A 26,471-nucleotide genomic window follows, 5' to 3' on the forward strand; every position below is an offset into this window, starting at 1 on the left:
ATTTTAAGAATTTTCTTCGTGTGACTAAGACAATGGAATATTCTTTAAATGTCATCCAAGTTTGTCCTGACTGAATACCTTAAAAATATTCCAAAACCTTGCATTGTAGCTACACGGGAGTATTACTCCAGACTGACAACTAGGCCATGATTTATTACAGGATCTGCTTTTAACATTATTTTGTCTGGAATGAACAGAGTGGTTGGAGAAACTCCATCCATCTTTTTGTTTATTTGACATTTATGCCACATTAAATGGAGCTTAAAGGAACAATACATAAATAAGAAATTCTATTTAACAATGATGATTACTCATCAGTAAGATAAATCTCTTGACAATAATACGAAAAGAATCCTGTCAAACAATGTCTGTTAAAATTTAAATAAAGCATATTTCTTAACCTGAACAAATTTTTATAGCAAATATTTTAGTTTCATTTTCTTTTAAAGATTTAATATTACAAAATGTGAATAAGTTTTTCATTTTCAACAAAATCATTTTCCAGGGTTTACTTGTTCTAGCCCAGTCACTGATTATGATTTGAGTAGATATTGAATGTGCCTTTTTTAGTTAATGTTTATTAAAGAAATGAAAAGGTATTGAGAAAATAGATAAAAACATCTTTTGTGCTTTCATGCTTTTGGAAGGCTTACTTTTTTTTTTTTTTTTTTTTAATAATTTGGAAGAGTGAGAGAGAGAATAGAGTAGTTGAGGCAGGAGAAATACCTTGGCAGCACTGTGAAAGTTTTTCGGAGAATATTAGAACATGAATGAAGAATCTCTGCCCTGGAGTTTAAAGCTGCATCGTAGTTTATAAATTAGGCACCATGCATTATCAACAAAATGTTTCTTATCTGAACTGCTTATTTATTACACTTAGTCTCAAATTTACTTATCTGGAATTTTGATTTTTTTTTATTTAGTCTTGAAATTGTTAAATACAGACTTTCGATTGATGGGAGAATTGTGCTTCCATTTACTATTCAATGAGTATACTTTTTAATATTAGACAGTTACCACTATGCCGCTTGCTAATCAGTTGATGTTTTCAGCAAGACAAACCATGATAGCACATTCTTCCCTAAATTAGTCTTTAGCTTTATAATTGTCTCCAAGTAACTTGAATCTGTGTTTGACCTGAGTACTTAACATTTATTAAACTGGCATATGCTACAAACTATATTGTGTTCCAGGGTTCTAATTGTGATTTCTTTTTACTCATGAGTAAAGATCAAGAATGATTCGGTTAGTTGTTGTTCCATCATAGAGATTTCTTTTGATATCGTTAATCCTAGCAATTGTGGGCTGTTTAGCTACATAACAAATACTACTGGAAAACTCTTTCCAGGTTTTACAAATTATAGAGTTAGATGGTGCTTGTCTTAGTCAACATTTCACACAGGCCATTTTTCTAGTTTCTCAGGAAAGGAACATAGTAAGAAGGACACGTGTAGGCTGGTCACTCTCAGAGAGTCCACTGTAGGAAAAGTATTCCCCAAGCAGTTGCCTTAAGGAGAGAGGAGAATAAAGGATCTTCACTACTAGGATACCTTTTAATAAAAGAGAAGACAGCTTTTATGCTAACTTTTGGTTATTTTACAAGACAAAAAAATATTATATTTGTGAAAGTTTGCTGCTTTCACTCTGGCCTTACCTATTTAACATGATAATATGAATGAAATTATAGCATGTAAGGAGACTTTTACAAATTGGCTTGACATTCATAGGTTTATATGTAAAAACTGAAACCCATGGAAAGATTCTAACTGACCTAAGCACACAAAAATAACTCTGAACTGAGATTATAACTAGGTTTCTTGAGTTTTATTCTAGTTTTTTTTAGTTAGATGTCACGATGTCCACTAACACTTAGGTCTACTGTAATGTATACTTAAATATTTTTGGAGTAAAAAGTGAATTTAGAATTCCTTTTCTATGTTCAATTCCATTTTCATGTTTTACCTGTGTGAAAACTAAGGTCTAGTAACTGGCCTAAGGCTATTAACTGAGTTAAAGACATATTTTAACATTACCAGGTCATCCAAACAGGTCAGTGGCAATTTATCTAGCTAGTAATGGAGTCATATTTTTGAAATGTGCATTCTAAAAATACTCAGCTGGATGTTGTGGAGTTCCTTTCAAACAAAGTACCAAATAATGGACTAAGTGTTTGTATTCCATCTGTTTTTAAAGTGCCAGGAACCATTCTTTGAGTCACATGTTGAGTAGGTTGGTGTGTCATTTGAACCTATTACACATGTAATCATGTAAAAGTGAGGCTGTCTAGGTGGGTTGCTCAATGTTTCCAAGGTTTCCAAGATAGTTTTTGCATCAATAAGTAGTGAGTATGTTAATATGTGTAATGGCACAAAAATCTCTCATTCTTCTACTATTGGATATTAGTGGAAGTTACCAGTTATTTGGTATTTATACCAGTTATTTGGTATGTATCTAATAGTGATATATATTTAGTGATATTGAATTTTTTAAAAATATTAGTTATGGTAATTTATTATTTGGGACCTTATTTTAATGTGGGAAATTGTTGGAAAGGAAGCAAGTAAATAGGACTGTGTCCAATTAGGTATGCCATGAATTTCCAGGTCTAAATTAAATTCTGGTAGAGAATAGTGATTTTTTTTTAAAATTCTTTATATGTGTATCTGCTCTGAGTGATTACTTAATGGTAGAGAATGCTACCAGATTATCTGTCAGTCCTTTGTTCATCCCACTTCCCCTTGCTCAATACTCTCTACACCCAAATCACTACATAAAACCCACACTAACTCCTGTCATTGCTCAGGTTTTTGACTGCCTCTCCCTCTGATTACATTCCTTGGCCATTTCAGATTAGGATTGATCAACCCTAGTCATCCTCTCAAGCCTGCATTCTTTTTTCTTTCTGCATACCTGTTTGGATACATTTGTTCAACTAATTAGCTTTGGGAGTGAAGAGCTCACAAACTGGTGCTCCTAAATCAGTTTGTTCCTCTAAGGTCTAAGCATGTATTCTCAACAAGGGTAATGTCATCCTAAAGGGGTAAAAATTTGATCATTGGGGAGTAAAAGTGTCTTACTTATCTCATTGGTTTTTAGGTGTAAAGTATAGATATGCATACAGTACATAAACATGAATACAATACCCCCTTGGTTTTAAAATTTCATAGGTGTAATTAGGAAAAAAACTGCCTAAATAGTTCCTTAGAGGACAATAATAAAAAAAATAATGAAAGCACTGTTCTATATCTAGGTAAGCAAATCTACATTCTTTCAGGGTATTTCTACCTGGATGTTACTAGTGCTTCAAACCTAACCTTGTCCAAAATTGAAACAACTATCTTCTTTGCTCACACCACCCAAATCTGTTTCTCATCCTTTCAGACTTGCGGAAACTGACAGCATCACCTGGATTTCCAGGCCCATTTGATTCCATTATCTCCATTCCCAGGCTGCAACCTCAGTGTAGGCTGCCCTCTTTCCCTGCCTGGATTATTGCCATAGCTTCTTAAATTTACTCTTCATGCTTCTGTTATTACCCTTGTTCTAATCTTTTATCCACGCTGCACTAGAGGGAGCTTTGTAATATGTATATCTGGTCATCTCTCATCCAGCTTAAAAACATCCATTGCTTCAGAATCAAAATCCTATTTCCATTGCATAGCATACCTTTCTTTTTATTTTCTGGTGTCTTCAGATTTCTGTCTTTACGCTGTCCCTACTTGTCTTCCCTAACACATAGACACTTTTATTTTGGAATCACCCGGCCTCCTCAGATGTGCGTATCCTTCCTCATCTGTAGCCCTTTTCATATGCGGCCGCACGTGCCTGTCCTACTGCACTTCTCATTTTCTCCTTCCCCTCCCTAACCCCCTACAACTTTTCTGTCTTCAAAGCTTCAGTTCCAATGTCACATCCTCCTAGATGTACTTTGTGATTATTTTTACTACACTATTTTTCACGCTAGGGCAAATGAATATTTTCATTTCTGGGTTTTGTTTTTTTTGGCTTGTTTTTTTACGGAGCAGCTTCTGGAAGAAAGACTGCTTTATTTGTTGTTGTATCCCCAACTACTATAATATCTAGCAGGCATTCTATGAATATGTGCAAAATGATAAATGGACAAATGCCCAGGGTTGTTTTAAATCTGCTATTACATAGACTTTCAGTTTATTCGATTTTTCTAGGCATTTCATCATATATTTCCCCATAAAACATTGCACACTAGATTGGATTAAATTTATTCCTTTTTTTACAAGTATTAATGATTTTGACCAAACAAGAAGTAAAAAGTACCTTTTCAAGTACTTAAATATTTGTTTTTCAAAAATGAAATTAACTAATTTACAACTCTTTTATTTCTTATCTACAAAATACAGTATTAACATTATGTAAGTGGGCAGATTGTCGACATACTTTTGACTTTGTGTTTTCTCTCCCTTTCATTCTATTTAGCTAAAGGACACAAAATCAGCAGATCAGAAAACAACACTACTTCATTTCCTGGTAGAAATATGTGAAGAAAAGTACCCTGATATCCTGAATTTTGTGGATGATTTGGGACATTTAGACAAAGCTAGTAAAGGTTTGTGGTTTTATTCAGTTCTAAAAGACAGAAAATAATGCATTGAATTTGTACGTATTTTCCACTTTGTCACAGCGTTTTCATATTGAATATTTCATTTTCAAAATAAAGATAAAGTTGTAGGGTATTTATTTTATGAGTTCTCATGATTTGGAGCTATGAGTTTGATTTGTTTGTTTAGATAATAGGGTCTGATATTTGAAAACACTTTTTTTGTAGTTTAAACCTTATGTTTGACTCCTGGCCCCACTCTCTGCTCCTAAACCTCCTCCACTGTGGCCAGGGTGGTGCTCCCTTGATTCAGTGTCATTCACAAGCACTGACTGACTATTATGTACCTGAGCCCAAGATTCAGTGTTTCATACAAACAAACGCACACATGCACCCAACAAAAGGAAGCATAACGTGCTTTTATCTCACACACCCACAGGGTACACTTACCTATCGCTTGGGCTAAGGCTATTACAACCTCTTGGCAAGTTGTGACTTCAGTGACCCCTCCACAAACAATCCTCTGAACTCCACCCACCCGTACTTTCAGTTCCATGGTGCACCGGCCAGTCACAAAAGGGCCCAGAGAGTGGTCATCAGGGTGTCAGGTCATGTCTCTGCTTACAGGAACACGGAGGGAGAAGGTAATCAATGTCCCGCTTTTGCCCCATTTCCAAAGCTATCTCTGCCCACCTTGTAGGTGGAGCTCTCTTTCTTTGTCCTAGTAGATACCAGACTGCCAGAGTTTTGATTCACCCCTTCTTATTGCCCAAATTGCTAACCTGGTTCTAGTCCATACTGTGGCCTCAGTTGTAAAAGATCATAGAAAGGATAGGACCTTATTATTAATACGTGGTTATCATATGATTTAAATACAATTTTTTGACCACCTTAAGCATCCAGTTTTGATTTCACATTGATTCTATGGAAACAACTTTACTTGGCTCTAAACAATCAATTTATAAATACATTTTGGAAAATAACTCATTTGGAATTATAGAGTATCTGCATTCTTTTTGTATTGACCACTACTCCTTGGTATTGTCATCTTATTTTTATAATCTCTTATTTCCTTTTTAATATTGGAATCTGTCAACTTAAAGTAGGACTTTTTTTCATATAAGAGTGAATATTCCTTCTTGAAAAAACCACTTTTAATATTTTGTGCTCCCTTTAAATTGTTCCATAAAATGGGGATTGTAGCACTTGATCAGCAAAGAGGAATGTAATTGGATGAGAAGTTTTTTGAAACTCCTGAGATGTATGGTTCTTTGAAGTATATATTTCATACACTTTTGAGGAAAAAAGTTGGAAATAATTAGTCTGGATTTTTATTATTAAGATCAAAAATAAGCTTTTTGCTTTGTTTTTCACTACTAAATCCTAGTGTTCTAATGATAATGAATTACTTACTTTGCCCCTGTGCTACTTTAAAATGTCCTTGGTATAAGAAGAAACTGTCTATATGTATAGTTGTAGACGTTTTAATGGAGCTTAAGAAACGAAAATAATCGAAATTATTTCAATAATTTTCTTGTATTAAACTATGTGGGATAGGTCAAAAAGGCATTGAAATGAATGGGGTAAAAACATTCAACTTGGTGATATGCAAAATAGCTTTTAACTGATTGGTTCATTAACTGAGGAAAATCAACTTTCCTAAAGTGAGAATTCTATAATTTTGGAATATTTGAGCAAATGTAATGAAAAGAAAATTGAAAATGGGTGTTCTTGATGGATGTTAAGTTTGGTAAGTAACAGAGTAGTGGAGGAAAAAGTGGTAAAAATTGCCTTGAAATAGAGGGTGTTCTTTTTCTGGGGAAAAGATGGTTGAGTCATAGATTATATCAACATTAGGACTTTAACAAGAATTAAAGCAGTGCAAGTATTTTTGGATAATGACAGTTTGCATATCTGATCAGTTCACTATTTTTCATACTAGTTCTAAAACTGAACACTTCTAAAACTGAACGGTAAGCTGGAACATACTTTGCTTTAGATGTATTTTTTGGTGTAGAATTTATTTTCTAGCAGTTTTTACTATAACTTCAGTTTTTGAAATATTTATCTATGTTGACTCATTTGATTATACTTAAAATTCTGTATAAATATTATATTTTGCTTTTTAAAAATATTTAACTTTCATAAGGACTTGCAGAATTGTAACTTGGTGATTTGATTCTTCTGTTTGTTTTCTTTTTTGGTGTTTCAGTGGAGCATTCTGGGGCCTTGGGGGTTTCTGGTTTCCATCTGTTACAGTGGAGGCTGGCGTATGTGTATGGGTCAGCAGATACCGTTAATATGTTTCTCAGGGAGCAGCCAACTTCATATTTAAAATAGAAAAGCCATCACTGAGATATTTTTTACAATGTAGGTGATTATGGAGCAGAATTTCTTTTTATAATTATATTACCCTATTAAAAAATGAGATTTTTAGGAGTAAGTGTTTTGGATAAAATAAGTCTGTGTTTGCTTTGGAGAATTTCAGTGTTTTTATATATCATCATTTAAAAATTTCCAGATTTCAAATCTCCTCAGTGAGCTCTCACATGAATTAAAAAGTACCTTTGTTGTTGAGACATAACAAATCCTGGTCATTAGGTACTCCTAGATCATCAGGGGGCACTTTCATTGCATCTAATGAGCTTACCTGTATGACAATTTTCAAAAATCTACTTCATTAGGACTGCTTCTTTCCTAAGAGATAATGGCTTACAGCTTTTCTGTTGCATTTCAGTGAAAATATTTGGGGTCATTATCATATTTCTGTATGCCGTTGAAATATTTCTTTCTCTTATGGACTTCTAGGGGTTGAATTCATTTTTCTTTTGTCTAAACAGTTAAAATTGACTCTAATCTTTAAAAGTTTTATTGGTTACTTCTCAGTAATCTCTTTCATTGTAAAATTTGAATGCTATTTTATTAATGAGTAGAAAATATGACAAATTGACTGTTTGTTTGTTTGGGGTGGTATATTAAAATAAAACTCAGGTAAGTTTATAGCATCACCTTAGCACTTTTTAGATTTATAGTAGTTCTACCGTATATTTCCATTCTTCCCTAATCAACTCTGAATTCTAGAAATGCCATGCTAGTCTAGTCTGTAATTCATTTATTCATACATTTATTTAACAAGCCTGTGTTGAGTGATTACTCTGTGTCAGAAATTGGGCTCTTGTCCTGCTGTTGGTCCAAGGTGTAATTTCTTTGTCTTAGTGCAACTCAGTCTGTCTCACTCACATCTGGCTTCTGGTCCCACATGGCTCTTCCTTCCCTCTTACCCTCAATATCCTTTACTTCCTCCATGCAGTCTGTATATATTGCTTTTGCTATCATCCTAAGACTGAGTCTTTTATTCTTCCTATGTCTTCTCCTTAATGATCTCTTCAGTTCCCAAGGACTTAAATACTACCATTACAGTAATGACTTACACCTAATATCCATCCCAGACTTTCCTTCTAAGATCCACACTTATCTCAAATAGGTATTAGAAAAAATATTAGAATCATATTATGCCATAAAATAGGATTGTTGATTCCTACACCCTTAACTTTTCCTCCCAAATTTTATTCACTTGAGAAAATCCTTCTTGGCCTCCTTTCTTTTCTCTCGGTTTGTCATGTCTCTTTATAGCCTTCAACACCTCCACTCAGAGCTGCATGTTGGATTCTGCCAAAGTTAAATCTATGGGAAGTGGCAGCTGTGATGTAGAACATCATCTAGTTTTCTCCTTCATCAAGGAGCTTACAAGTAAATGTCACCCTCTCTTGTGCACTTTTTGCTGGTGCTTACTGGGAACTTCACCTAAATTTCTGCACATTCCACTCTTTCTTTAAGGATAAACTCATAGATGTCCCAGAAATACTTATACCAGCATTTAAGATCTACTGCTCTAGACCAAGGATTATCCCTGGGACTGCTGGGAATAGAATTAGCTTCTAGAAAAAGTGCAATGTAATTATCAGAGTGGATTCAGTGATTGCCCATCATTAATTTTTGCCCCCCCCTTTTATGTTTCTATACTTTTAGCTTTCGGGAGCATTCTTTGATATCTTATATTTGATTATTTCTTATCCTCTCCATTTTATAGACTTATTTCTGATTTTAAGACTTTGTTTATATGATTTTCAGCAAGCAATTCCTTGATTTGACCCAAATATTTGTCTGCTCAAATATATCTCCTGTCTTCCAGTTCCTCATGCATTTCCAACACTTTATGATAAATGCCTTACTAAATACCAAATGTTTATCTTTTATTCACCTACTGTGAGCGCTTAGAACATTAATTTCCAGGTGGCTGCCACCTGGAAACCGCATAGTGTTTGAAAATTTCAAATTCATCTGCTGTACCCAGCAAACATGTTAACCTCCTTGTCACTATAGCCTCCAAAAAATGCCAATTAAAATTTAGCTGTTTGATATGTCTTTTGAATATTCAGTATCAGTTATTGATACAATTGCACTTTATATCCCCTGCAGCAGAGTCAACAACATAACTAAAATTGTGTTATTTTGAACCACTGCATTATAGAGGTTGTAGGTTGGAGCCTCGTAACTTGTGCAAAATAAATTAGTTCAGCCAGTATTTCAAATCAATGGTAGGATATTAGAGTTTTATGAAAAGACACTTTACACATGTCTGCCTATATGATAAATTGATAAGGTACATTGTTGGTTGTGGAAGTATTTATGATGAAATAATTTAGTTGTGGAAGACAAACATATGGGATATTGCTTTTATTGAATTCTCAATGAAGAGCACAAAAATGTATTGTAACCACTATGGACTGTTTTGTGTCCTTCATATATTCATATGTTGAAGCCCTAACTCCCAGTATCTCAGAATCTGAATGTGTTTGGAGATAGGGCCTTTAAAGAGATGATTAGTTAAAATGAAGGCTTTAAGGTAGGCCCTAATCCAGTCTGACCTGTGTCTGTACAAGAAGAGGAAATTTGAACTCACAGCCACTCAGGGATGGCCTTGCGCAAAGGACAGACCACATAAGGACACAGTGAAAAGGTGGCCAACTGCAGGCCATGGAGAGGCCTCAGAAGAAACCAAACCCGCTGACACTCTGATCTTGGGATCTAGACTGTAAGAAAATAAATTTCTGTTATTTAAGCCGCTTAGTCTGTGGTATTTTGTGATGGCAGCCCTAGCAAACTATTATAATATAGGAACTTAAGACATTTTTCTTTTTTGCTTAGAGTTCTTTGGCTGTAGGATATAGTAGCCTATACTGAATGATTTTTTTTTTTTTTTTTTGAGACAGAGTCTCACTCCATTACCCGGACTAGAGTGCCGTGGCGTCAGCCTAGCTCACAGCAACCTCAAACTCCTGGGATCAAGCAATCCTGCCTCAGCCTCCCGAGTAGCTGGGACTACAGGCATGCACCACCATGCCTGGCTAATTTTTTCTACATATATTTTTAGTTGTCCAGCTAATTTCTTTCTATTTTTAGTAGAGAGGGGGTCTTGCTCTTGCTCTTGCTCAGGCTGGTCTCAAACTCCTGAGCTCAAATGATCCACTTGCCTCGGCCTCCCAGAGTGCTAGGATTACAGATGTGAGCCACCACGCCTGGCCTCTGAATGATTTTTTTACTTTATGAGATCAGTTGAAGTAGCAGTTGTAGACCTGTGTTGGATATTCACTAATAATCGATTTAGGAATATCAAAGGTTCTTCTACAAACCATGAATTATTGCAGGATTTTAAATAATTATAAATATGCCTCAATTCTTCTTTTGAATAGATATTAAATGTAAATTGGTACATGTATAAGGATATATTGATGCATTCTAAATAAATATATTCATGAAAATTCACATTTAATTTCAGGGTTAGATCTATGGCATTTCCTAGATTTTGTTTTAGAATGCATTTATTTACGCTGTAGTGTACTAAGTTTTTGTTTTGTCCTTTTCCTCACTGTATCCATGTGTATATTTCTTTTCTACTTATCCCTATTTTGCTACTATGATAGTTGTAATTTTAATATAAACAGGTAACTGATAAAAGTAACACGTTGAATTTTCTGTCAAGACTTTTCTAAAAGGGAGGTATAGGTAGGTGGTTTTACTTTTTTTTTCATTATCCTATGGAAATAATGAAAACATTTGATATCTCTACACTGTGTAGTAGCACTGGTTCTACAGATAGGTCATGGACTAAAAGCTATGTCCGGAAACTTAGCCTATGACTTCTGTGTCATTAGGTCTCAATATCTAATTTGACTATCTGTAGCCATCTAATGGTTATATTTAAAAATTCTAAAATAATATTAAACCAAGCAAAATATAATAAAAGGTAAATTTATTTTTAAAGTATAATTTTCATGTAGGTTTTCATATACTTAGCAAAATGGTACAATATATAAAATTTTACATTCAACAAATTAACACTTGAAAAAGGTATGATGAAACATAACTCCAAGGTAATTATAGGATTTATGAAAAATGTTTATAGTGCACTGCAGGCATGGTGTACTGGTCAGGGAGCACACGTTTAAATCCTGCCAGTTTATTTCCAGGAATTATCTATATAGAATTGGCATCAAAACTTTAAATTGGAGACTTGGATATGAGGTTGTAAAGGTAATCATTTTGGAGTGCAAATATAAACTATTTTGGAAAGCAGCAGAGTGGACTAGGGAGAGCATGGCCAAAATCACTGGAAGGATTAAGGATTCTGTAGACTGACATTGAAAAACACAGGGCATGGAGGAACTATTTGCAGCTGAAGATTGCTTTTTGAGATACTGAGCTAGGAACATTTCCTGAATCTGCTGTTGCTTGGGCTGATAGATGATGATGAAGAAGAAAACCACATCAGGAAGACCTCTATATCTTTTTGGAGGTTAACAGACTGAAAGTGGCATCAATACAGCATTAATCTTTTCAAGAAACTAACAGTTTACAGTGTTTGCAGATTTTTGGCCAGCTACTGATGTGAAGTAGCTACTCGAGCAGTTCTGTCAGTGTCATCTATGGACTATAGTGAATATCAAGTAACAGGACAGTATCACCAGTGACAAGCAAGGTCTTAGCACTCTCTTAAGCTGCTGGCTGTGAAGCAGTATTTACTGCCCCTCAGTTTTGCAACATGTAGTGGGAAATTACAAACAAGGTAGATGAAAGAAAATTTCAGAATAGTCCATTCTGAAGGATAGCTTAGCACATCTATATACTACAAAGGATCATAACTAGTGGATGGGGCAAACACCTTTATGGCAATCTTATGAATCTCACTGGTGGCAAGGTTGACATGTAACTAATGGGAGGGAAGAAGCATGAAGATAGTCAGATGCTGCAGATGCAATTGCCAACTATTCTCCAGAACCCAGACTGTATTTATGCTGCTACAAAATGAGTAGTTTTATTAGTTTCCAATGGCTGCCATAACCAGTTACCACTGGGTGCCTTTAAACAACAGAAATTTATTCTCTCAAGTTTCAGGAGATCAGAAGTCACGGTGTTAGTAGGTTTGGTTTCTTCTGAAGGCTCTCCTGGCTTCTAGTGGCTGCCAGCAGTCCTTAGTGTTCCTCGGGTTATAGATGTATCACTCTAGTCTCTGTCTTCAACGTCTCCTCACTTTCTTCTCCATGTATTTCATTGTCCTCACCTCTGCTATGGACATCAGTCATTGGATGATTTCAGTCACAGAATGATTTCATCTCAAGATCCTTAACTAAATCCGTCTGCAAAAGGAAGTCACATTCTGAGGTTCTGAGTGGACCTGAGTTTTGGGCGGATCCTGTTCAACCCACTGCAGTCATCCTTGTCAACACTCCCATAACTACATGGAGATAGTACCATTTGAATTTTATGAAACAGTTATGGAAAATTACACTAATAAGTATATCTGGAAAGGATTTATCATTAAATTGTGAAGTGGTTCAGTTTTTAAGGGCTATTATTGAAGAGGTTGTGAAATACTCTTTTGTTATCATGTGAAAATACTATTCCAGTTGAAACTGAAATTCATTTATGCCTCTGAATTTAAGAAAATTTTTATTGGCAGGCAATGATAACAATAACCCTAATAAATGATTTTAGTTGGCAAAATAAATGTGATCACAATTAGATTATAAAAACATGATATTATGGGAGAAACTGTTTTTTAGACCATAGACTCTAAAGCTAGATAACTGGGATTTAAGCCCCAGCTTGCTAGAGGTATAATGTTATATAAATTCCTTAATCTCTCTGGGCTTCAGTTTTCTTACCTGTAAGGGTACAATAGTAGTATTTAACTCAGAGTTTTGTTTTAAGGATTAAATAGGTTAAAATGTTTTAGGTTGTTAAATATGATATGTCCAATTTCCAATAAAAAATGTAGTTTATTATATCTCAAACAAGCAGTACAATTAATCAAAGCATGCGCCTAAACTATTGACACAGTTTTGCCATCTTAACGGTAGCTTGTTTATGCCAGCAGCAAAGAAGCCTGGAGAGTATGTGACAATGAAACCATGAAAGGTGTTATCCATAGCTTGTTGAGAATTGAATATTTTTCCTTGCAAAAAGTGGTCCAAGGCCTGGAAGAAGTGGTAGTCAGTTGGTGCAAGGTCTGGTGAATACAGTGGGTGCCAGAGAGTTTCCAAGTCCAGCTACTGTACTTAGAGCAGCATTGTTTGTGCACCTTGTGGTTGAGTGTGTCTTGCAAGAGAATTGTCCTGTCTTTGTTGACCATTTTTGCCTGGTTAGTCACAAGCATCCTCATCATTTCATCTCGTTGGTTGTAGTAGACATCCACTGTAATTGACTGACCAGGTTTCATGAAGCTATAGTGGATAATACCATAGTGGGACCACCAAACAGATACCAGTAACTTTTTTTGATGAATATTTGGTTTTGGACTGTGTTTTGGCATTTCATCTTTATCCAACCATTGTGCCGAATGCTTGCAGTTGTCAAAAAGAATCTATTTTTAATCACACATAACAATATGGTATAGAAATGGTTTGCCTTTATGTCATTGCAGCAAAGAAAGGCAGACTTTGAGACTATTTCTCTTCTGATGCTGGTTTAATTCATGTGGTACCCATCTTTACCTTGCCCATTTGTTTCAAGTGGTCCAATGTTGTTGTAATAGTAATGTCAAACTTTGCTGCAAATTCCTGTGTAGATAGATATGGATTTGCTTCCACTACAACTTTCAGCTCATCATTATCCACCTTGGTCTCAGGTCGCCCACGTGGCTCCTTTTCAAGATCAAAATCACCAGAACAGAAATTCTCAAACCATTTACGTACTGTGCGTTCATTAGCCACATCCTTCTCAAACACTTCGTTGATATTTTGAGCTGTTGATGCTTCATTGGTTTTATGACAGAACTCACATTTAAAAATAATCTGAATTTTTGACTTATCCATGGTTTCACAAAAATTGCTCTAAAAAAATTTTGAAAGCCAAAACTTGCATTTGAAAGACTGAGGAGGGTACCTTCACAATAAAAATAAAACAAGTAGTATCAAAGTAAAATCTCAGAGAGCAACTGTCAAACTTAGTACTTAAGGAAATCAGACATTTCATACTGAATAACCTAATATAAGTGTCTTTAAAAGTTGAACAGCACCTACTGAGCACTGCATAAATAGTCTCTACGTTTGTTCTAGTTTTGTTGCTGTTATTTTTCAGTGATTATTCTTGTTGACACACATCTGCCTGTTATAAATAGTATAGGTAAACATGAGTATGTGAATAGTATGTTATTTTAGAATTTTGATGTATATTGTCATAAATTATTGGAATGGATTCCAAGTGTGTGTTACCTGAAACTTAGGTAAGCTTTAGAATATGCAGCTAGGAATTTTGTAGGTTTCTTATTGAAAAATGCTAGTATTTTTCTAAAAATTAAAGAATACTATGTGTACAGAAAATTGCACAGATCATAAGTATGCAGCTCAATGCATTTTTACCAGTTGGACATACTAGCATAGGGAATGGAATTTGGAAAGAAGATTCTATTTTTCCTCCTCTGCTTTAGCCTGAAACATTTTATTTTTATTTCATATTTTTAACGTTGACAAAAGATTACTTTTGAAAAAGAAACTCTTAATACTAAGCCACCTTTAAAAACAACTGATCTCCAGAAACTCTTCAACAACTCTGAATTTGGTTTTTTGGAGGTGTTTGTATATTATTTATTTAAAAAAGAAATTTATCAGCCCAGAATTATTAAGGAATGCCTTATTAATATATGAACTATTAATAACTTACAATAAGTGATGTAAGTGGTAGAAACATTAAAAATGCTTATTCAGACTCATAAGGAAACCTAAGGACACTATGATCTTGGGTAATCTTCTCATGTCTCCTCAGAAGAGGTCATCTTTCAGTGTAGATTTAAAATTGATAAGTGGTGAGACTCTTTTGCCATGCAAATATGTCTGTCACCATGTTATCTCAGCAAATGTCTTTCATACTACGTATTTTATGAAAAAAAGAACCCTGCTCATTGATAGTTTTTTGGTGCTTTGACCCTGTAAGGAAAGGACTCTTTCAGTAAAGTTTATTGCACTCTTGCTGCTTGGCCAGCACTGTGCTACTGGGCACTTATATTAGTAAGGATTGGGCTTGACAGGAAGAAAATTAAAAAAAAAAAACAAAGTTGGCTTATATAAGATTCATCTATTCATCGTTTCAGCATTCACTTATGGAGTACCTCTTCTATCCCAGGCACCATAGAGCCATGAACGCAAAAGTCTCTGTTGTCTTGAAGTTTACATTTTAGGTGATGGATATAGAACCTAAACCAAAGAAAGAAGTCAGTGTATATTGTGTCAGATAGCTAGCTCTGGAACGCCAGGGCAGGTTTTTTTGTTTGTTTGTTTTTTGTTTTGTTTTATTTTGTTTTCCAGTTTTAGATTGAGTGATCAGAAAAGGCCCCTTAGAGAAGGTGACCTTTGAGCAAAAGCCTAAAGGAGGTGTGGGGAACCACAGTATATTGGTGTTTGAGAGAAACACATTTTAGGCAGAAGGAAGAGCAAGTGTAGAGGCCCCAAGAATGCAAGTGAGGCTGGAGCAGAGAGGGGATGGGGATTGTAATAGGAGATAAGGTCAGAAAAGTAACAGATCCTATAAGGCATTATTGGCCATTGTAAGGATTTCACTTTGCTCTGAGATGAGGAGCCATTGGAAAGTTTTGAGCAGAAGAGTGACATCTGACTTAAATTTTCAAAGGATTGCTTTGGCTGCTATGTTAAGAAAAAAAATGCAGAGGAACAATGGCAGAATCAGTGAAAACACTCAAATGTTGTTAAAATAATCCAGAGGAGTGACAATATTGGCTTGGATCAGGAAGAGTAGCAAGGGTGGTGAGAAATATTTAGAAAATGTGTGTATTTTGAAGTTAGAACCAACACGATGTGCTCTATGATTAGATGTGTGGGATATGAGCAAGAGAAAAGTTGTAAAACCAATCGTTTACTGGGATGTGGGAACAAATTCAACAAGGAAGATAAGTTCTAATTTGAAAATGTGAGTTTAAGATGCCTGCTAAACATCAAGGGAAGATGTCCAGTAGGCCCTTGGATTTCAGGGGAATGGTTTAGACCTGAGAAAAAATTTGGAATTTTTCAAGTCTGAATTTATGGAGTCCTGCACTTGTGAGACTGGCCTGGTCTCCAGTAGCCACACATGAGCACTAGTCTCATTTAAAAGTCAGTCAACCTGTACTTAATAATTACCCTGGAGCACAGTAAATAGCAGTAATATTGTCCTCCCATATGTATGTACACAAAAATAGTATACTGAGGGCACATTTTGAATATTGTTACAAACATCTCTGTTACACACCTCTTTTTATTTACTATTTGCTATGTTCTTGACCATCTTGCATGTCTAAAGGAATTCTCAAGTTCTTACAGGTAAACATGATCTCTCTTAGATGAGCTTCTCCCATTAATACAGTTTTCTCTTCTAAAAAGCTGCTTTGCCTTTAAAACCCTCTTCATAGTTGTAGAGGGCAAAGCTGCCTCTTTCTCCTCAGAGTGGCTAAAATGCTTCACCAGAACTGACTGGAGGCCTTTAATTAGTTGTACTCATCATTTTCTCCAGTCACCTTCTACCGTTCCTCTTTCCAGGTTCCATAGCAAATATAGGCATTTATCTTACAGTATGATATAAAAACAGCAGCAGAAAGCCCTCCTTGCATATGGTACAGTAAATTAATTAGGCAATGCAAATTGTAGTGTGTTATTACATGGGGTCCCATCAAGAATCAGAACAATGGGAAGAAAGAAAATCTGAGTTGAGGAAGTTATACCTACTTGATGAGGATGACTGGCCATTCATGGCTTCTTTTAATTTACCTTTGCCTGTTATGAACCAAGCTGTAATTTATTTTGAGTTTATGATTTTTTTCAATGTTGTTTCATTGTAGTGATGGGTTTTATAGTGATATTCAAGAATTTAGGTTTTGTTGTAGGCCTATTTAATATTCAAGATTTTTTATACTACTGACTGTTTTTGTCCATCTTGTCTATCCAATTTTATTATTTTAACTTGCATTTATAGAATATTGTTATAACTTTATAAAATGTCTTTATTATTACAATTATCTAGGAAAAATTATTTTGTTGGGAGCCTGAAAATAGTTTGCCACACAAAACAGTTGTTTCTGTGAGCGTAGGATTGTTAATTTAGTTTGAATGTTTAAATTGTCCATGGTAATAAGTTGTTGTTTAAGCTTTCTTTAAAGAAATCAATCTCCCTGGATTGTATCATGATATGTAGGAATGAATGTGGCATTTCTTATTAAGCTTGAATGACCAACATCTCCAGGAGATATTCACAGAGGATTATTTTTTCAATTACAAAGATTACTTAAATATATGTAACCACTCCTTCTTAACTTGGAATCTTAATATAGTAAATCATAAAGGCCATGATGTTACAGAAAGCCTATATTCATGATTGTTTTAACTTAAATATTTATAGTTATAATTTTAACTTTTACTCTAAAGCTTCTTTAACACCTCTGGTGTATAATTATCATAATAAGAAGACACTTGGAGAAAAGTCTGTATCTTAGATTTTAATGTCCCAGATATTTAATCTCTTGTATTTTCTCATTTCATTTTTAATGCTCTTATTGCAAGAGGTTAAAGTTAAATCCAAAATCCATTCCTTCAACAAACATTTAAGCAGCTGCAATATGTTATATAACTGAAGATACAAAGATGAATAGTATCTTTCCTTAAGGAATTCCAAGCCATGTGGGAGAAGAAGGACATGTAAAAAGATAAATGTAATAGAGTGTAGTAATTGAAAAGATAGAGATAATTACCAGTTATGATAGGTAGAAAGGGTACCTTGCTAGGGGACTTGCTGGAGTTTTTGACTGGTTATAAGTATGAACAGGTGTGACTCAGAGGTGGCGTGGGCAAGGCTGAGAGACACATTTCCAGGATCAGGTACAGAATGGATGAGGAAGGGCAGGTAAACTGCAAGCAGTATGTTGTTTTGAGAGTAATGTTTGGCAGACTATGAGGTGGAGCCCCCCAGGTTGTAGGTGGAGCCTTGTTTAACAGCTCAGATGTTATGTACCCAGTTTACTGGCATGCTTTAAACAGGGAAGGGGCATCTTTAAATTACTGATTGTCTGGAAGCCCAAATGTGCAGTGTGGAGAAAACACTGGAGAAAAATAATAGAAGACCAGAAATCAGAGTGAGATAAGCTTACGTTTACTTGAATAGTGTTAAGAGAGGAAGGAATCAAGTATTGTTTGTCAAATATAATGACTGGGGTGTCATCATTGTGGGGATCTGGGGATGGCAAGAGAAAGAAGGGTCAAGACCAACAGGTTTCTAGCACAAGAAACAAAACTTGTGGTCCTTCTGCCCACTGAGGTGCGGAGATTATAGATGAGGAGCTGATTGGTGACTGAGAGATATCCCATCTGGTTGAATATTAACTGACTAAAACACTAAAGTTAAAATTGCCTCAAAATAGTCTAGTCAACTCTGATGATGGCTCTGTTTTGTTACTTTTCTTCTCAGTAATGAAAAGGAATAAAAAATATGATTAATTTCTTGGTCAAAAAATATGACAAAGCTGAAAGATAAAATTTACGCACAGGTCACATTCAGAGACACCAGTAAATTAACACTTCTTTGAGAGTGTACAATTTAAAACTCCCCGATACAGTTGGAATTTCTAATACAAAAAATATTGTTACTGACTGCAAAGAACTTGACACATGTGAAATGTGTGGCTAAAATTATGTTTGAAGATACATCAAGGAACTGTCTATAGAAACAGAATAATTGCTGAAAAAGAAAACACCAAGGGAATTGTTAAAATGTTCTTTAATTTAGTTTTACCCATCAGATGGCTCAGAACATTAGCTTGTATTTTATTAGCCTAGAATTTGCACACTCTTTTCTCTCTTGCAAGTGTGCTTTGGTCCTTTATTTAAAAACCAACAGTGAGAGGTTGGTCAATTACATTTAAATCCACTTAACTGTAATGTACAAGCAATGTAATCAGAGACTGCAGATGAAGCGTAAGAAATGGCTTAGTGGGATTTCCATCTGTAGAGTAGCCGCATGAACCATTTTTTAAGATAGCTTGCTTACTCTTTGTGATGTTGATCATAAGTGTTTGAATATGCCCCAAATGTTCCTAATATCTTACTCTTGAAAATAGCAACTATTCTTCTTAGGCTGATTTCCACAATACTCTTCCTGGCCTGTAATGATGGTAACGATGATGAAGATGGTGATGACTTTCTTTACTTTTCATTTAATTCTAATGTCACTTATTTCAATCTTTAAGCATTTCATTTCTTATTCAGTTCTAAGAATAACATACTCTTTTTAAAAAAAATTTTTACAGCATATGATCTCTTATGAAATATCTGTGACATAAAAATATGAGGTGAGCTTCTTCCCATTTTCCTGATGTGGAAATTGAGCCTCAGAGAAGTTGTTTCAGATCGCAGAGGAAGTAGTTCCTGACCCACTGGCAACCAAAGAATTGGAAAAAGCTCAAACCTTTAATCCAGTGGAGTAAGCCCGGCTTTCACCTAACTGAGAAGCGGTCACTGACTGGGATGGCTCTACAAGTGGCTGACCTCCTCTGAGGACAGCCTTGGCTGTTAGGCAGCTCTGTCAGCCTACCCCCTGACTGACCTCTGGGGAAGGAGAAGGGCTGGAGATTGAGCTCTGCCATGAATGGCCAGTGATTTAATCAATAGGGCCTCTGTAATAAAGCTTAAATAAAGACTCCAAAACAATGAGGATAATGGGGCTTCTGGATCGGTGAGCACACAGATGTGCTGAGAGGGTGGTGTGCCCAGAGAGGGCATTGCAGCTCTGCACTGCTTTCTTCATTGCTTGCCCTGTACATCTCCATTCAGCTGTTACTGAGTTATATCCCCTATCATAAAAGTATAATCGTGAGTATAGCGCTTTCCTGAGTTCTGTGAGTCATTCTAGTAAATGATGGAACTTAAGGGAGGGGATTGTGGGAATCCCCAAATTTATTAATGCAGCCAGTGAGTCAGAAGTATGGGTGGCCCCCTGGACTTGCAGCTGACATCTGAAATTAGAGCAGTCTTGAAGTATGGAGCCCTTATGCCTGTAGAATCTGACACTAACTCTGAGTAATTAGTATTAGAATTGAAGGACTTTGTCCTTAAGTTACGAGTCTGCACTAAGTCCAGGTAGTTAGTGTCAGAATTGAATTGTAGGACATCCGGTTGGTGTTGGAACAATGTATTTGGTATCAGAAAAAAACAATCTATGTTCTCTTCCAACATTGGCCTTGTGGTTTTGGCATATGGAAGTCCCTTAGACTTACATCTGTCCGTTCCCTAGATCTTTTACTAATGTGATGTGTGTGCATAATAAAATTGGTTAAGCAAACCGAGACAGTATTTAAGTATGTGATTTTGTTCAATTGTGGGATACCACTTTAAATGTTCACTTAAAAAAAGATAGTAGCATCTATATATCTGACTGTCCATTCATCCATCCATCTAGAATGCTTAGGTGTGTTTTCCCTGGGTTAAGTCACTGTAATTGCACTAGGCAAGAATGTACAAGAAACCAGTTATTATGTGAAAACTGTATCTGTTTGTTTAAATGTTCCTGACAGGGAGGTAGGGACTATAAAAATAAAATGGTAATTTCTATAATTAATAATTTGTGTATAGCAGAATGGTTAAAAATAAGGTCTGGAATGAAACTGCCCGAGTTCAAATTCTGACTTCACTACTTTTTAGTTGTTTGACCTTTTTATTTACCCACTCAGGTCCAGTCCTCCTCATCTGTAAACCAAGGTAATAATAATACCTATTTCATGATGTTCTTGTGAGGATTAAATGAGTTAATTAATGGAAAATACTTAAGACAATACTTGACCTAAACACTCAGCAAATTTTAGATGCTATCTTTACTATTATTTTTGTTGTCACTAATACTATTACGATGACTACTATCATTATACTACTGACACGCTAATTTCTTTTTTGAACCTATGGCACAAAATGGATGTATGGATTATAAATGTCAGTGAGCATGTATTTACTTAATAAAAGGATTTTATGTGTTTTAGAACCTTTATTTAATCAGAAGTTTCAAAGTTTTAGAAAGTGTAAAAGTGAACCACCTGTAAGATTTCTTGAAAAATGATAGAGAAAATGCTAATGACACATTAGAGAAGAGATCAAATAGACTAGGAGAGCAAGAGGAATCTCTTCTATAATGCAGATAGAGGACTTTAAAAGAAGCAAAAAAGAAATTGGAAATGAGAAGAATAAATGAAACACCATAGGCCTAATCAAACAGGCATCTTGGTTGTAGATAATTGACAAGCAGACATAAAAATGAAAGAGCATAACATAGGATATATGTGTTACCACTACGAGCAGGGTACAGCAAGATATTGGGGACAGAAGTGCAATGAATTGAATTAATATACTAAATGCTATCATGATGTAAACATTTCATATACACTATTATCTGAGTTATTGTCTCAATTTTAAGAATCACAGAAAGGGAATACACGAGCAGTAAAAAACTTCTGAGAAAATGTACATGAGAATAACATCAGAATGGCAGTGGGAGTCAAAAGTTAAAGTAGCATCACTTTTCAAGCATAAACAACTATTATGTGGTTCTTGGAGGCGTTCTGTCATTGGACCCAATAAACATTGAGTCTGAGAATTAGATTACTAATTTTTTAGTAATACATTCAGGTTTTATTAAAAACTGTTAATCTCAGAATGGCAAATGTTACTTTGTGTACAACTAGGTAAAAAAATATATATTCCATGTTCTTATGCAACATTATTATTCATGTCCGCTTACTATTTTTCTTTTGAACCAAGGTTAAAAACTATAATTTGTTTATTAACTCATTCCCATTTTTGGGGGGCATATAGATTGCTTCCAAGGATATTCCCATCCTTATAGATGAAATTTGAGTCTGTTTTTCAGGATTAATTCAAATCCTGACAATGGCAGATTACCTAGAATTACTATATTCATTTTTATATATCATTTGGTGTAGTTCACATTGATCAGAAGTAACAGATTTTTTTTTTAAACCAAAATATACCTGTACCTAAAGCAAATATCCAGAAAGTTGGTTTAGGCCACTGTATCTTCTTTTTGTATTGTTAAGCCATTTTTCTAGTGCCATGTAAAATTGACTATGCAAAGAATTTTAGAAATAATTCCTCATGTCTATCCTGCTGGGCGGGCAGTACATTGTGATAGTTCCTCAGTGCCCTGGTTTACCACTTGTTCCTCATGTGTACTGAAAGCAACTTAAAGTCAAAGAAGGAAAAATATTAATTATTATATAATAAATACAGATTGTGCTCAGAGTATCAGTAAAGAAAGCTTGACATTTGCCATTGTAATTAGCCTCTGATACTTTTTCTCCCCATGTCCTAGATTGGCTTGTACAATAGCACTTTCCCTCATCTTTCCCATCTTCTTATTGTTTCCTCTCAAAAGATGATTTTGCCAGCACTTTTGGGAGGCAGAGGCGGGAGGTTTTCTTGAGGCCAGGAGTTCGAGCTGGAGCAACACAGTGAAACCCTGTCTCCACAAAGAAACAATTTGCTGGGCGTGGGGACATGAGCCTATAGTCCCAGCTACTCAGCACTGAGGCTGAGGCAGGAAGATCACTTGAGTTCAAGAGTTCCAGGTTGCAGTGAGCTGTGATCCATCCCCCCTGGACTCCAGCATGGGTGACAGAGTGAGACCCTGTCTCTTAAAAAAAAAAAGATTTTGAAAAATATTAAAATTATGTTTGAATATGTTTAATTTTAAAAACACACTTTATCTTTGCCTCTGTCTTAATAGACTGATTATTTTGTAACATTTGTAGTGGTCAGGAACTCTAATTTTTAAAAAACTTATTTCTTAAATGTGCTTTGTGTGTGTGGGCATTTCTTAAATTTCATCTTTGTGTTTTAAAGAGTCTCTTATTGAATTTCCTTTATAACTGGATTTAAAAATCGAAAAGTTAAAAAAAAAACTTAGTGAAATTCATCTTTCTTTTTTTATAATTTCTCACATTAAAATTAAAATTTTAGACTTTTCTTGCATTATTATTATGGGGTTTTTCACAAATGTTTTGTTTCTAGAGTGTCTTACCTTTTATGTATTATAATTTTGTCCTTTCAAGGCATTTAATATACTCTCTTTTAGTCTCTGTAGAAACGCTGGAAAAGAATTTGAAGCAGATGGGAAGGCAGCTTCACCAGCTTGAGAAGGATTTGGAAACCTTTCCCCCTCCTGAGGACTTACATGACAAGTTTGTGACAAAGATGTCCATATCCTTTTGATATCTCAATAAGTTAAGTCACTAGTCAACTAGAATTACAATTTATTTAACGTTTGAGGTGTATTTGCATAACCAGAGTTCATTCTGTAGTGCCAAATTGTTGAAGGTTTAACTTTTGCCATCTTGCAGGGAAATTTTTCAGTGTTTATCTTTCATGAATAATACACAAATGCATTTCTATTGATTTCTATTCTTTTTTCCTTTTTATCAACTTGAATAATAGTTATGTTCTCTCATCTTTCCTCTTCCATATGCCTTATGTTCTTCTGATGTTCATGATAAATGGAAAGGATATTAAAGCTCTGTTTGAGGACGTGTGACTATGAAGTCATGATATGCTTTAGATACTTTTGAAATGTTTGAGGGAGCCGATCCAGACCTTGTAAACTGGTATGTCTAGTCAGCTTAATTTCAAGAGTTGGTATATATTAGAAATTATCTCATACTCCACAAAATTTAATATTTTCCTTAGAAATACCACTTAGTTCCAAAAGCAAAACGGAGTTTATGACACTCACTACTTGTGTAGATATTCTCCTCATCCAAAATAAAATTGACAAATATGTATATATATAAAATTAATAGCATGAGGCTTGTGTCCTGTTTAGTGTTTCCTTTGTAGTCAATTATCTTCATCACTAACTTTGGAGCTTAGTCTCTAATGAGTAACTGAAGTAATAAACTTTTTTATTTCCTGAAACTAATGTTGAGTTACTTTGCAAGCCATTCTGTGAAATTAGGAACTGATATCTTTTGTGTTGTAATAAAATATTACTACAATGTATTATTAAAATCCCATATGGACTTCTGAATTCTACATGAGCTCTTATAGACACTCCTAATATTTTAAACTGAGGTTCTTGACATAAAATAACTATTCTTTCTCTTTCTACCTCTTCTCTCCTGTGATTTAGTGAGTCACAAAATTAATATTTGCCTTGTCATAGATTTTATTGTATATACTTTCAGCTTAATTGTGAGTTAGTTCAATTTTAGCTTTCTTCACTGTCTCTGTCGGGAAATATCATAAAATTGCACTTGAGCAGCAATCACTTTAGGCTAATGTGTTTGTTTCCTTTTGTATCTTCCCTATCCTTTCAGTTTGTTCTTTCATTAGAGAGGGTGCCTTTATCACTGTACTGGGTAAGGCTTTTTTTAAAAAAGAACTAAAGATGAAGTCTGTATTTATCCATAAAGAATACATTTGTGTGTTTCCTTCTTATTTGACAAAGTATGCTTAAAATAAATGTATTATTGCAGAATTATATCAGTTTCATCATTCTTAGTTTTTTTCCCCTCAATCATTTTATCATGTTAAAAATGTTCACATGTGACAATTTATTATTTTAATCATTAAGTATTGTTAATTGAAGTACTTGTTACTGTTCCCTATAGATAGAAAGCAGTTTAGAAAAGATTTTGCTTGCATGTAGCTTCTGGTAATACACTGTGAGTGCACTAATTATGAAGCTCAGGTTTATGAAGCTAAGATGAATTCCTGAGCTTGAAGTAAAGGTTGTAGAATACTGCTCAGCAGAGAATCTCAGGACATATCCACACTTGTATTTATATGACACAAAAAGCTGAATAATGTCGGCTTCTTGAAAGGAGTGCAGCTCATAAAAAGCAACCAGCAGGAAATCAGAAACAGGAAGGATGATGCTTTGTTGGAAACAATTTTTCATTCTGAGTACAATTATACTCCATGGACAAGAAAGCTACTACATCCTGTCGCTAAATATCACAACCTAGAAGCCTCTAATGAACTGATTAGCATTCATGTATCTCTTGGAAGTCAGATATATGAACAGTTGGTGCACTTTGCTATTGACAAAGCTTATAATCATAAATATTCTTTGCTGAGATTAGATTGCACTCGTTTGCTTTTCATCTTAGTTAGACATACTAGTTTCGAAGTAATTAAATTCATTCATTGCAAGGCTTTGTTTACTTTAATTAGGACTGACAACAAGTCAGATTTTGAATATTAAATGCATTTATACAGATCTTATTAAAATGGAAAATTGTGAGCTTCTTAGATCTTAGAAAATTGAATAATTTTGAAGCTAAAATGCTCAATGAGTAAAATGTATTTAATGAAAGTTTGTTATTAACACTCAAACTTTATGTTTTAAGTTTAAATGCTTATTAGTTGAAGCACATATCAAATGGTTGGTTCATCAACCAATTCTGAAAGAATATGTGTGTTATTTAAGTTGCTAAGCATCCATCTTTACAAGTACATACTTAGTTTAAACAATCTTGATTTAGTGAATTATTAATCTGTTAATTGAATTGCTTTAAATTATAAAGATATAATTTCATTGTAATATGAAATGTCACTAATAGCACTCAATTATAGTATGTTTTTATTCTTCCAGTACATGCTCTTTCTTCATATGTACTGCATAATATATAATAAAAAAATATCAATTTAGTGCACCCTTTAAAAGATATGCATAATTATTTCATGTTTCATTGACTTTTGAGTAATAATTGTTACTTTCCAACTGCTAAATCTGGTCAGAACTGTAATTAGAGTTGAATGGTTTCTCAGTAAATATTTGCTCGAGAAATATGAAACATAAATTGGAGGCAGAGTCATCAGAATTGCAAATATGTGAGATGTACATGCTCGTTAAATTGTTAATCTGTGAGAAAATTAAGAAAATGCCAGGATTTGTGTCATATAGTGCTTGTTCTTTTTGACGTTTAAATTCTGTAATATTTCTTATTTTAAGGAAAATAACAAGTAGATATTGGAGCATTGTCTTTGAAATTCTCCTTGCACGAGCACTTGCCTTTCTATTTTCTTTATTCCTATCCCCTCTCTGAGTCTTTTAGAAAAAAATCATTTGGTAGACATTTACATATTTCAGTATTTATGACAACTTATGTGACAAGTTATTTGACTCTTTCCCATGTTATATTCTTTAAATTTCCTCATTGAAATCCCACTTTATTTTCACACTTTCTTTTTTGTTGTTTCAGTATATAGCAATGCTTTAGACACTTCTGAAATTACTGGGTAGATGCTAAAACCATCCCAGTAATTTCATTGAGAGAAAGACTTACTTACATCTATATTCT

The 26,471-nt window shown here is 34.6% G+C and overlaps 1 protein-coding gene across 1 annotated transcript in view; it reads left to right on the top strand.

The window, feature by feature from the left end:
• DIAPH3 (diaphanous related formin 3) overlaps positions 1–26,471 on the top strand; it is a 445,841-nt gene that overhangs the window by 253,937 nt on the left and 165,433 nt on the right. The window contains exons 22-23 of the mRNA XM_045566830.1: positions 4,453–4,582; positions 23,246–23,370. Of these exons, the coding sequence (XP_045422786.1) occupies positions 4,453–4,582; positions 23,246–23,370 (255 nt within the window). The remainder of the gene's footprint in view (positions 1–4,452; positions 4,583–23,245; positions 23,371–26,471) is intronic.

The sequence above is a fragment of the Lemur catta genome, chromosome 13, assembly GCF_020740605.2.
Source record: "Lemur catta isolate mLemCat1 chromosome 13, mLemCat1.pri, whole genome shotgun sequence".
Taxonomy (NCBI): Eukaryota; Metazoa; Chordata; class Mammalia; order Primates; family Lemuridae; genus Lemur; species Lemur catta.